The 13012-nt window shown below is 42.3% G+C and overlaps 1 protein-coding gene across 1 annotated transcript in view; it reads right to left on the bottom strand.

Annotated features, from left to right (window-relative positions):
- Positions 1-13012, bottom strand: part of slc6a9 (solute carrier family 6 member 9) — a 76518-nt gene that overhangs the window by 53808 nt on the left and 9698 nt on the right. Inside the window, exon 3 of the mRNA XM_037085178.1 lies at positions 10576-10864. Coding sequence (XP_036941073.1) covers positions 10576-10605 — 30 coding nt within the window. The 5' untranslated portion in view covers positions 10606-10864. The remainder of the gene's footprint in view (positions 1-10575; positions 10865-13012) is intronic.

Here is a 13012-nt window from a genome sequence, read left to right as displayed (position 1 = left end):
GAATTGGGTGTTTCAACTACTGTACTATCCTGGTAGCCTACGAGTAGTTTCACAACCTTTTTCGCTGCCCTGATTGGTTGTTGGACTATCCAATTATGTCCAGAGATGTTTTGGTCGGTCATCATTGATAGGTTGAGGTTTGAGGTTTTAGACTAGTGTGAAGAAGCTCTAGCTGAACAAGTTGCCTCTGTCTCCTCTTCATTCAGACACTAATAAAACTGAAAACGCCCTCACAAACAGACGCCATGTCTCTTTACTGTAGTTGTCATGGAAACACTCTGATAAGCTCAATATCAAGTACAGGACTGATGTTTTTTACCTCAAGCTTTGCATTTAGCAAGTGTACTAATATATGAAAGACCACAGAATATTATATAATATTGAGTAAATGATTAAATAGTAAAAAATGGAATGACCAGCAGGGTTACTGTGGTGAGGGAGAGCCTCCCCCCCCCCCCGAATCTGCAATCGAGCTGTGAGGATAAGCAGTTTAATCAGATGTTTTGTGCAAGTTAAGAATGTCAAGATATGATCTGGGGTTGTGCATTTGTTGCCAGCAGGGCCGAGCACATCATTTGCATCGAATATTTGCATAGATCATGTTTGATAATATGAGGAGTCTTACAAAACATCTTGTAATTTTGTGCCCTTGGTGTTTTGATCTGAATTAACATGCAAAAATGTATTATATATAAACTGGTGTATAAAGCTGAGAGACTTCCAAATGTCTTCTTGTCTGTTAATATCTGTGGATCAACACCGAAAGGCTAATCTAACAGGGAGCCAGCACTCACGTCTGGGCTTATTACATCCTCCTCGATCTATATATCTGTCCCTTACAGCAATTAGGTTAATATCTCTTCACCTCTCATTAGCTCAGCACGCCTGTGATGGGACGTCTGACTGCGACACAGGCCTTGAACTGAAGGAAGTATCGACAGGCTCAACTCTGTCTTCCCTCCTGAGCAGTCCACATGAGGAAAAAGCTGAGAGTGGAAGGCAGAACGGTCGAGCGAAGGCACGGTAAGACCAAAGTGAAGTGAAGACAGGATGAAATAAGTAAAAGAGAAATGCAGCAAGGAGAGAACTTCACAGGGTTGAGATTCACAATAAAGGACAAGCACTGCAGGAGCCACAGAGCAGAAGAAAGGGGAAGAAACACAAAAAGCTCAGTTTTGCAACAGCAGGTCGGCTTTGTCCGGTGCAACAAAGGGACAAAATGTGTTGAGGAGCGGTTGGAGGGAAAATCAACCTTTCTTGTCCAGTCCAAAACAGCCACCTCTTTAATTGGAAGCGGGGGAAGAAAGTGTATTTCAGAGGGGGGAAATGCAGAGAAAAAACATAAGTTGCAGTGTGAATATAAAAAGAGAAAAGAACAGAGAGATAAATATGTGATTGCAAATGGGATGACAAACAAGTGAGCGATGTTTGTCTGGCGGTCCAGTTGACCTGAGTTGAACACAACCTGACCTGACCACTCTGGACACCCATGGGAGGGAGACAAATGACAGAGAGCAAGACAAGAGAGTAAAAAAGAGGAAACAGAGAGACATTTCCAACGCTTGGTTTAACCTGAAGTTTCCATGATAATTTCTCTCGCCATCCCTCACTGCTTTGGCTGGGAGGGCCCCAGCTGTTCGGTCTGTATAAATAGCGTGAGGCTTCGGCTCAGACCCCCGGGGAGAGCGGGGCTCATTGGAGAGAAGGCATGGGAACAAATCGGGCCGGAAAAAGCACACAACATACACATTTTGACAAACATATGGGACCATTGCTGGGGATGAAAGTGAGGAACATGTGACTGAAGTTGGCCTCACGTGGCAGAAGTCACTGTCGCGCTTCAAATGTGACAAGAGAGAAAGAGTGAACAGCAGAGAGAGAAAGAGATGTGAAATATGTCGTCTTCATTCCTCAAAGCAAATACAGCGACATCAAAAGCCATTAAAGCGTATCTACCTTTGTACCTACATTTCCTCGTCTCCGAGTCTAAAAAGAAAATTCAAAATCAAATGTTTTATGTTTTAATGTATTATTATTATTATTATTATTATTATTATTATTATTATTATTATTATTATTATTATTTCTATTTGCAAAGCAACCACATTTTTAGGGCAACATGGGTGAGATGTCCTAAAAGTTTCACATTTTTGATGTATGTAGAGTAAACTGTATCTTTTACACTGTTGTTTAGACCTAACAAACCATTTACATAGGTAAAGTTGGTCTTCTTTCTACCATTCTTTGACAAATGATGACTCAATTGTGATTCTAAATTAATAAAAACACACAACTTTGTAGATTTGGGTAATTATACACAAATAAAAACATGATTATGAATATTATATTTCATTATCCCTTTTCTGCTCATAAATCCCCTAAATCCCCTTATGTTTTACTCGTTGGACCTTTAATTCTGTGTTTTCTTTGAAGTGTGGGGGCACAAAGCAAGAAATCCAATTACCAGTCCCCAATTTTATTTTTTTGTTAGTGTTTATAGGAGGAAAATCCAGCAAACAGCTTTACCTAAAAATCAACAGCATGAGAGCAAAACAGGAATAAAGAGTAAGATATGAAACTTGAAATATTCTTTCATTTTCAAATAGCCTGACTGTAATGGCTTGCGCACTGGACGACTTCGTAAACAGTAAGACTGCAGAATGTTATATCATATTTAGTAAATGATTAAATACAAAGAAAACAGAATGACCAATGGGGTTACTGTAGCGAGGGGGAGCCTCCCCACGGCTCTGTGGATGGTCTGCAATCAAGCTGTGAGGACAGGCAGTCAGCATCAGAAAGTTTTATATTTCATCAGTGAGGCAGTGGTGTGATCACTCTTCGTGCTCGATGACATTATTTTCAAACAGCTGTTCTCCAGCAGAGCTGCACCCTCATCTATCACGACCTAGTCACATTTGACCACAGTCAACATGGAACTTTTCCATGATGTTTTGAGAACCAAAAAAACATTATTTTAGCCCAAATGTTACAGATCCCATGTCTGAAAGGGGCTTAAAGGGGGAAGAAACAGAGAGAAGTGATAAATAACTCAGAGGCGGTGTGTTACCAAGCAGGAGAGGGTGGTCTGGCCCTGAGAAAACCAGACCCCCCCTCGTCCCAGGCTTATAGCTGCCATTCAACACCCACATACACACAGAGCCAGGGAGCAGGTTGGGTTCAAGCGCAACAAATTACCTAAATATGGTTCTGAAAAGGCCTTAGAAAAGAGTTCAATTGGAAACCGTTGAAAATGATCGTAATACTAAAAGAAACCGGGGGAGATTTAAGAGCCCTGTTGTGTGGACACAATGTCAGGGCCCTGTCCATAATTTCACTGACTTCAGAGGATGAGAGAGGAAGAGTGTAGGATTGGAGGGAGGGAGACCCATTAAACCAAAAAAAGAAGGGAAGAGGAAGAAAATCAGAAGAACAAAATTTTCAGCCTGAGTGGCTTTTCCAAATGAAAGCTAAAGGTCCGCAACACAATGGAGTCCTTTTTTTTTTCTTAGCTGTGTGTGTGTGTGTGTGTGTGTGTGTGTGTGTGTGTGTGTGTGTGGGTGAGGGTGGGGGGTGGGGTTGGATGGTGGTGGGTTACCTTTTAAAGAGTGCCCAGCAGTGGACGTGTTTGGCATTTGTCGGCCTTGTTCCTCAATTGTGAGTTCGCCACAGTGACTGCCATTTAGCTGACATTGGGCGCTGCCTGTGCCCTGTACGGCTACTTGTAATTTCCCCCCCCCCCCCAACATTCAGCTGGTCAGTCGTGGGGGTGGTGGGGGGGGGATTATGTCAGACTCTTCTCCCGCCACTCTCTCTCTCTCTCTCGCTCTCTCTCGGTTCACATCTGTTTGTTGCCCTCCCGCCCCAGAGGCAGTCAACACGGTTGCTGAGCACTGCTGTTAACTAAACTAAGCTGGCTGACTGGCAACTCAGTATGTTTCTTACATAAGGGCGGAGCGATAAGGAGAGACACTGCGTAATTTCACCTGTAATAAATGTACTCTAGTTATGTGTGTAACATGATTCCAGACGGCATAAGCAATGATAACAATTTTTCAACATTTACAGACCCGAGGCAACCTCAGGTAATGTCAGGTTTAACCCTAGCCCTTTCGGGATTATGACGCCGGTTTCACAAATTACTGAGATAAATCGGCATGGTAATTTATGATGGGCACCTAACCCCCGGCAGAACAGGTTATGCTTGAAATAACAGTTCAGCTCATATCAATGCACCGCCTTCTGACCAATCAGTTCTCTAGGAAAATGGCAACCCCGTTCCATTCGTAGAACATCCCAAGGAGCTTAGTGCACAGATCATGAGTGTTCAGAGATCATCAGAGCCCTTTGGATTATCTTGACGCTGACCTAGCACTGTAGTACAGGCCCCTGCACAAGGGACGATGACTACAAACAGCCCAAGATGCCAGGGTAAACCAACTTTTCAAAAAAAACGGGTCAACGCATCCCTGGTGAGTTCAAAATGGCCCCTGGGTCACAGTTTAGGCGGCACAGTTTTATCACAGCTTGAGAGCAAAAGTCACAGCCCTGAGTCGCTAAACAGATTGTGTATTCATTATTTCATAAAATGAAACAGAACAAAGATCAGTTGCTTGCATACTTTCTTATTTCTCTACAAACAGACTGTGTTTACTGGGTGTGATGAGGTTTTGTCCATAGTTTTTGTCTGTGTGAGTGAGTGTAAATGTGATGATGTGTGCTTATGTGTCTGTGAGCAGGAATCTAAAATATGTAAATGTGATTATGCAATATTCTAATGTGTGGGCTTAACCTATAGTTGGGCCATCCATTATGTTTCCATGTGTGTGTGTGTGTGTGTGTGTGTGTGTGTGTGTGTATCCTGACCTCAGGGATGTTCTTGCTGTGGATTCTACTTTTTCTATACATTTCATTTCCACTCCAGCGCCTACAGCACACATTACACACACCACAGTTTAACTAGGAAAAATGGATGTGTCTGGGTGATTGTGGATACAAGCGGCTGAACTGAGTTTCATCTGCAGGGGTGGCTGGACTCCCCCTTAAGCTTTGGTTAAACTAGCGCTAGACACTGTGGCATGGGCTTCCACAGATGGTGCGTGAGCCACCGGCATGAACGGAGGCGTTTATTCTCAAAGCATTGTTCACTATAGTATTTTATGACATGCCAGGGATTGTACAAACAAAAAGTCAACAAGTGTTATCGGAAGATTGACATTACCCAACACTGGATATGAAATAAAGATACCTGAGTGCGTTAGTTGGTGCTTGACCAAAGGCCATAAAAACTTGAGAAGCCTTAACACTTGGTGCTAAAGTTGCATTTTTGGCTTACACACCCAGGAATATTGCAGCAGGCAGCCTTGGAACCATGGTTTTAGAGGTAGGATGAGAAGCTCAGACATTCATGGGAGGAAGCACGGAGTAGAGCCACTGTAACTTACAACATGACTGGGGAGAGGGACATGGATTAACTTGCTTGGTCTACCGCCACCTCAACACAGCCTTGGAAAAGCACAAGATAATAACAAAGTGGCTCTGCTAATTCAGTTGCAAGCCATTTTTTTATATAACATCTGCACAATAAAGCTCCTCGTTATTTAGTCATTTAAAAGATAAAGCAGCATTACAGGAAAGGTTATGTTGTTCTCACCAGTGGTAACTAAACACAACTCCTGAAACAGCTGAAAGCAAGCATGATAAAACTATGACAAAAACAACCGATGTTTGAAAGTACGAACAGGACGAGAGAAACTTAACATATTCAGTTAGAAGTTACAAAAGTACTGAGAGCTGAACACACAATGACTTTTAAAACCTCTCTTTCTCAGGTTTCCTGCAGAGATTGAGTTGAGTATCGATTTTAGGGAGAGACGGGTGCTTGTTAAGGGTTGGCCACAGTCAGGAGATGTCACCGCGGCCTGCTTGGCGGTAGAAGTTGCTTGGTTTGACTCAGTGCAGCCAAACGTGCTTGTGGAAAAACACCATGTGTGTCTGACATCGCCTATCTTCTCATCTCTTCTCCTCACAAAAGAACGGTGTGGAAAACATTCAGGTAGCAGCTTATCACAGTAAAAGCTGTTGATGACTGTCGCTTAACCCAGTTAAAATGGCATTGTTGGCGACAGATCATATCAGCTGCGGCTGTTTAGTGTTGATTCATTGACTAACTAGATGAAAGGCCTGAAATTAAGTTGTCCGTTTTTTGATTTGTGTGCTCTCTGCAGCCAGTGCCTGTATTAAAGGAGAACTTTGATCAATTTAAACATGCAGCTTCATTGCTCAAGCTGCCCTTGACTTGCCAGTACCAAAGACGTGAACACATTTGGTCCAACCATTACAGGGCTTTGTGAACAGAGAGTTAGCAGTGACAGCTAACAGCATGGGGTCAGAACAGAACTTAACATGCTCCAAATCTCACCCCAAAAGTTATGCAACATCAACAGACACCTTACAGCACAGCACTGTAGCATGTATGACTCAAAATGAATAAAAAAGTAGTTAAAACAGTCTGTTTGTGCAAGGAGCTACATACCAGTTTGTTGACATCCGTGTCTTCCGGTAGCTAGACCAAACTAGTATATCTATCGTGCGTGCGCTTAACAGGCTATTGTAAGGCTCATGGCTCATGACAGATTGTAACATGGACATGTACAACATGAACAGAAAAACAAAAATGCTGGAATGCATTTCTGTCTGCAAAATTCAATTTTCCATCTCTGCCAGTGAGGGAGTAAGCCCTGTAATGGTTGGACCAAATGTGTTTGCGTCTTCAGTGCTGGCAAGTCAAGGGTAGCTTGAGCAATGAAGCTGCATGTTTAAATCTACCGAAGTTCTCCTTTAAGCCAGAGATTTTACTGAGGGAAGAACTCTGCAAGTCCACTGTACACTGCAAATATTTACACTTCCGACACAGAGGTTATGTCTTTGCCAGTGCTTGTTTGTTGGTTGGTTGGTTTGAACCGATTTTTCATGAAAAATTGGATGAAGGATGGGTCAGAATAGACCACATTCACTTTTGCAGATGCAGACAAAGGGATGTGTCTAGGAATTTTACCTCATTTCCTTTAACACTACGAGGTAGGGAGTTTTTCAACCTTTTTTTTAAAATGTATTTTAATATTGTATGGATCTTGAGAAAAAAAGAGGAAAAAAACAGGCATATTTGGGTGACTTGTATCTGTATGTGAGTACAATTTGATGTAAATTAAAAAAATCTGCATCTAGCAGATTTATATACTTATATATGTTTCATCCAATACTATATATATATGTGTCTATATATATATATATATATATATATATATATATATATATATATATATATATATATATATATATATATATATATATATACCTATATATATATATTAAATCGAGAGATTTAAGTGTCTTATAGATGTCCAATTGTAATCAGTCCAAATGTTGCAAAGTAAAAGGCTAACATTACAAGACTTGCCAAGGTCAAACTTTGATCAGAAGCCAGACTTTCCAGACTTTGGTGACCTCCTCCTCCATTTGGCCTTCATAGTGATGGATTGGGCAGCAGTGGTCTGCACAGCCTGACATATGACCACAGCCATCCGTAGACAAATGATCAAAACCTCAGTCTAACTCCTCCTCCTCCTCCTCCTCCTCTCACATCCCTATACGTACATCCACACATCAGACATCTTAAAGACAAGTCAAAAAGAAGCAACTAAAGGGTAAAAACAAAGGGACAGGTATCCGCCCAGTAAAAACTAGTGCCAGGGCACCATCTGCTCATCCGCTCAGTGGAAGTGGTCGCTTCCAGGGCGGTCAAAGACAGCTCAGGAAGATTGAAGAGAAGGGGCTCCCTTTGAACGCTGCGAACGAGGAGGGGGATCACGTTTGGACAGAAGAGTCCTGGCAGAAGGCTACCAGCCAAGCCAAGCGGTAGCAGGAAGCAGGCGCCTTGTGTGTCGCGGGATTTACGCTGACGGGTCCATCCAACAACCATCTGGACCGGCATAAATAAATTTAATCAAACTGTAAAGAGAGGGCAGGGACTTTGCAAACAAAATGTGTTGAGAAAACACAGCAGCAAAGGGCTCTCCACTCCACTCCACTCTCCATACAGAGGTAAAGATGATGTGGATTACACAGGAAATGATCAAGAAAGAAAAGATTTTTACACATTCAACTGGATTTTGATACAAATGGAGGAAGTAGACAGAAAGGAGCTCAAGAACAGGGAGGAACTGAATAAACATGGTAGTGACAGTTGGCGATGGGAGAGCATGGTCTAAGATTCTCTCTCTCTCTCTCTCTCTCTCTCTCTCTCTCACACACACACACACACACACACACACACACACACACACGCACACACACACACACACACACACACACACTTTCTTTCACTCTTTGTTGATGTCTCTAAGCCACGACTGACATCACTGTCTACCCCCGCTGAAGACAACGGCCCCAGCCATGAGGAGCAACCAATCACAGGGGGCGAATTGTGTGTAAGTGTGCATGAGCAGTTGCCTGCTGTCACTGCTGAAGTTGTTGTACACTCTAGCAGCAGCTTTGTGCCATGTTTACCTTCATAGATAGGACGTGTGTGTGTGTGTCTTGCACTCTGACCTCTACCCTATTTTTTGAGAAAAAAAACAGGCGACAGGCGAACGGTATGAAAGCAAGAGCTCGTAGAGAAAAGATCACAGCTTCATGCCCTTATTATCTGGGACCTACAGTTGTGCACCTGTGCTTAATTTAGAGATATTCATTACTAAATGCAATTTTAAACATGGCATAGTCCCGTTTTCTTCTATTTGCCCATTTTAGATTGCTTTTTAAATTTGCATTCCCTGCCATATCAACTGAATTGACCTTAAAGCAGGCGCTCCATGTTGGCTGGGGAACAAAACTTTTGAGAGCAAACAAACTCTTTGCCTCCTAATGTGATGCCTTGAGCCAAATTAAATAAGCAATCATTTGTATTAGTGATAAGAGAAGGCTATGGCCAAAACAGATAGAAGGACTGATATGTAGTTAATAGCATCCCAATAGGATGTAACGTTTCTGTCCCTTTACACAATTTGAGTCAATAATATCCACAAAAAAAGCTAAAGGCAGCTTTTTAACTCTACTGATGAATTGAAGTGAACTTGAATAACTTAAGCTTTTACTTTAAACTGAATGATAAACTGTACTTCTCTTAATCAAAATTTGTCACCTGCTGCCAGATGCAAAACACCTCATTGTTGGCCTATATGCCCCTAGTGGCAGTGAGGAGGCACAGCTGACGTGTCCTGCTTGCCTTCCTCACAAACATTTTTAAGTGTGAAAGGCACTGAAAAGGTAACTAGTACCACTTAGATCCAGTAATAAACACACATATCCAAAACAAAACCTCTTCCGTGGTGAAACTATGCAAATTGTCCTTGTGACTACCGTTCTAATCACGTTTGCCATATCTGAACTCACAGAACTTTTTCATGCAACTCTCTGACATGCCTAACTATGCAAAAGTTTGATTGGCAAACTGTCACTGAGCTGAAACACAAAGACAAACCCACACAAATTGAGTTCTGAGAGCGAGACTCAAATCTCCATCCTCCAACCGCCTTGAAATGTTGTGAGAGAGTGAAAGGAGAGAGTGGGGCGAGCCTGATAACGCCCTCCTCCGAAGTTCAGACAAGATATATTCATTTTAACATGGATATGCATCTCAAAAGGACAGCAGAAGAAGAAGGAAAAAATACCATCGAGGAGGAAAGTGTGGCTTCAAATGAGCGAGAATGTCAGCAGAGAGTTGGAACTCTGAGTTTGTGTTTATCGCCGTCTCAAGATGGACTGAAGAACTTGGAAAGAGGGGAGAGAGAGAGAGAAGTGACCTGACTGCCAATGATGCCAAACCTCTATTTAAAGCCTCACCAGCAGCACAGGCCCAACACTGACACATTTACCTCTTGGCCTCATGTCTTATCAGCAGCCAAAGGACACTGTTTTATTGTTTGCCTAACACGCAAAGATCGTATGAGAGGTTGTGCCGTGGGAACAAAACAGTTTCTATGACTGCAAGTAAAGCCGCATTTTGGGGACGCTGGTGTTGATGATGTGTGCTTAACACTGCCATGGTGAACAGCAGGTGATGACAGCCCTGCCTGCTGCACTCCAACACCAACGCAAAGAACGCTCAGAAGACAAACTGCGGGCTTATCAGTCAGTGCAAACCTGTGTTTCAGTTGCTTCAGAGATGAATGAGATTAAGGTGTTGGGCAACTTGCAAAAGATGAATAAAGATTAAAACATGTGTTTCCAAGTTAGTTTGGAATCTAAAGGGAAAAAAAACAACATACAAATAAGAAGATAAAAGGCTGGAAAGGGGGGGAACGGGGTGACTCAACTGGTGGTCCTGCAGCTGCATCTCACCAGTAAGCTCAGAAGTGTGGCTGCCTCCATGTATTACATCTCTGTGTTCGTGATGTATATGTGCATTGCTGCTTTTTGAAGTGTGTGTGTGTGTGTGTGTGTGTGTGTGTGTGTGTGTGTGTGTGTGTGTGTGTGTGTGTGTGTGTGTGTTCACTGAACAAAAGTCACACTTACCAGGATCCCGGCAAACTGCTTCTCTTCCATCCTTCAGGATCTTGTCAGCAAAGATCCCCTGCCTCTCTGCTGCCGTCTCTCTCTCTCTCTCTCTCTCTCTCTCTCTCTCTCTCTCGCTCTCTGGGATGGACTCGTCCGCCTCTCGCTATCAGAGTTTGAAGTTTCTGGAGGTGGCTTTCGCTCGAGTGTCTCGGTCCCCCTCGTGCCTCTTCTGTGTCGTTTGCGAGTGTAGCTGGAGTGGCGTCGCTGCTTTGTGCTAATTCTGCCCTAATCCAGAAACTTTTCTATGCTGTGAAAGGAACATGTGACAGGCAGAGAGGGGTGGAGGGGAGGAGAGGGGTGGGGAAGGGAAGGGAAGGGGGGGAAGGCAAGGCAACACTTTTTAGTTACTTGTCCCCTTGGCCACAATCAAAACCATTCCGCGGTCTTTGTACATGACCTGCTGTGAGGTAAAAAAAAATTAAAAAATCACAAACACAAAAGAATCCTGTGCGCTCTGAAAGTTCGATAAACTGAGAGGTGGAAATCAAACTCCTCGGCAATCTGTTAGAATGGATGCAGAGAAAGAATTTAGAAAAACATGTAGTAACAGATTTGCATTTTGTAGCAAAGCAGCTGCCATAACAAAGTGGCCTTTTGTGTAAAGAGATTAACTGTTAGGGGAACGTTTTAGACTGCCTACTGACTACTGCCAAACTGGGAGAGAATACTCAAAAACACCCTGGGATTGGAAGAAAGTGGCAGGAAGTATTTCTGATTGGGGGAAATTTACCTGAAATAGGGCTGTGACTTACAAAGATTTTTATTGTTAATAAAGCCATCGATTACTTTCTTGATCAGTCAATTAGTTGTTTTGGTCGATAAAAAATGGCGAAAACTGTCAATTAGTGTTTCATAAAGCCTGAGATGACGTCTCTAAATGTATGACAAACTTGTTACACTGAAGTTGTTGGCGATTAATTTAATAGTTGACAACTAATCGATTAATCACTGCAGCTCTAACCTGAAATGCTCGTGTTGGCAAGTTACAACAGTTTTTTAACAACAGTTTTTTTTTCTCTATCATTGTAAATTTCAACGTAAAAAAAAAAAAAAAAATCATTGTATTAATGATTTTAAAAAGCGTATTTCTTTTATGGCCTTTAATTGAAAGTAATAAGCTGAAACTATTCTTGAGAACACTTGGATGAAGTACTGTGTACAAACTGGGGCTTTTACAAATAACTGTTTTCATTACTGACACATCTGCAGATTATTCTCTTAATTCATTAATTGATTGGGGGCACATCTTGGTATCGCTTGTTTTGGTCAATCAACAGTCTGAAAATCCCAACACATTAAGTTTACAGTAATTTAAAGCAGAGAAAAGCAGCACCTTCCCACATTTGAGACACTGGAGCCAAAGGTTCTTTGGTTGAATGCCATTAACAATTTAACCAATTTAATTGCCTGATCACACTGATATGGTTCATTTCTGAGTTAACTTGCTAAAATATAACAAGAAAGTTTCAGAAGTCACTGAGGTCTCCATCAGCTCATTCATACATGATGCAGTAAACCCTGTCAGCTGCCATGTGGAGACTGGGGATTAACTCAAACACGGGAACTCTGCTGCAGGTCTTCGCTCTTCGGACTCTAGCACTGACTCGGTGAATAAAAAACCCTGGACAGTGAATAAAAACCACCCAAGCAAATGCAAAGTGGCCAAATATAGCTCCCATTCAGTGTTATAAACATACAAACACACACACATGCACACACTCCACCTCTCACATGTACGGGAGCCTACGGGGACTCAAAAATGCCCCAGGATGTCCATCATACACAGCACGCTGCACATTGATGAAAAGGATGCCAAGAAACAAAACTAGGTTAAAAACTGAACCTTACCATCCATGTTATGAAGACTGAAGAAAGGAGAAAATAAAAAGGGAGACGCCAACTTCTACATCAGTGAAGGGGAGGCGGCTCAGCAGTGAGAAACTAACTGGTGTGAAGTCTGAAGCCTGCGATCAAGTCTCAGTGGTCTGGCTCCATCCCCCTGGTCGACTATACTAATGTATGTACACAAGGCAAGAGTTGAGCCAAGCCTATTGGGCCATCCCAGGAGGAGTGGCAGTATACACTAAAGTCACTTTGAGACCTGTCGTGTCTGGTTTAACGAGATGTTATCAGCCCTAAACAATCCGTTTGTTGTTATAGTTTCGATTATTCTCAGTGACATGAAGGTCAATTCAAGTGATCTCTGTGTTTTGGGCCTCTTGTTTGCTTTATGTAAGGAGAAAAATACGGTTTAAGGCCACAAGGCTTGCTAATCATCATTTGGTAATCAATTACTTGTTTCAGTTGTGGCATCAACCAAAAATGCCAAATATTCTCTCCCACTTTCTTTCATCTTATGTAGACCTTCTTTGCATTTTGGGCTTTGTTTTGCTTT

This window comes from Acanthopagrus latus, chromosome 21, assembly GCF_904848185.1.
Source record: "Acanthopagrus latus isolate v.2019 chromosome 21, fAcaLat1.1, whole genome shotgun sequence".
Lineage (NCBI taxonomy): Eukaryota > Metazoa > Chordata > Actinopteri > Spariformes > Sparidae > Acanthopagrus > Acanthopagrus latus.
Note: the sequence above shows the minus strand (reverse complement) of the source record. Positions and strands in the feature narration are given on the sequence as shown.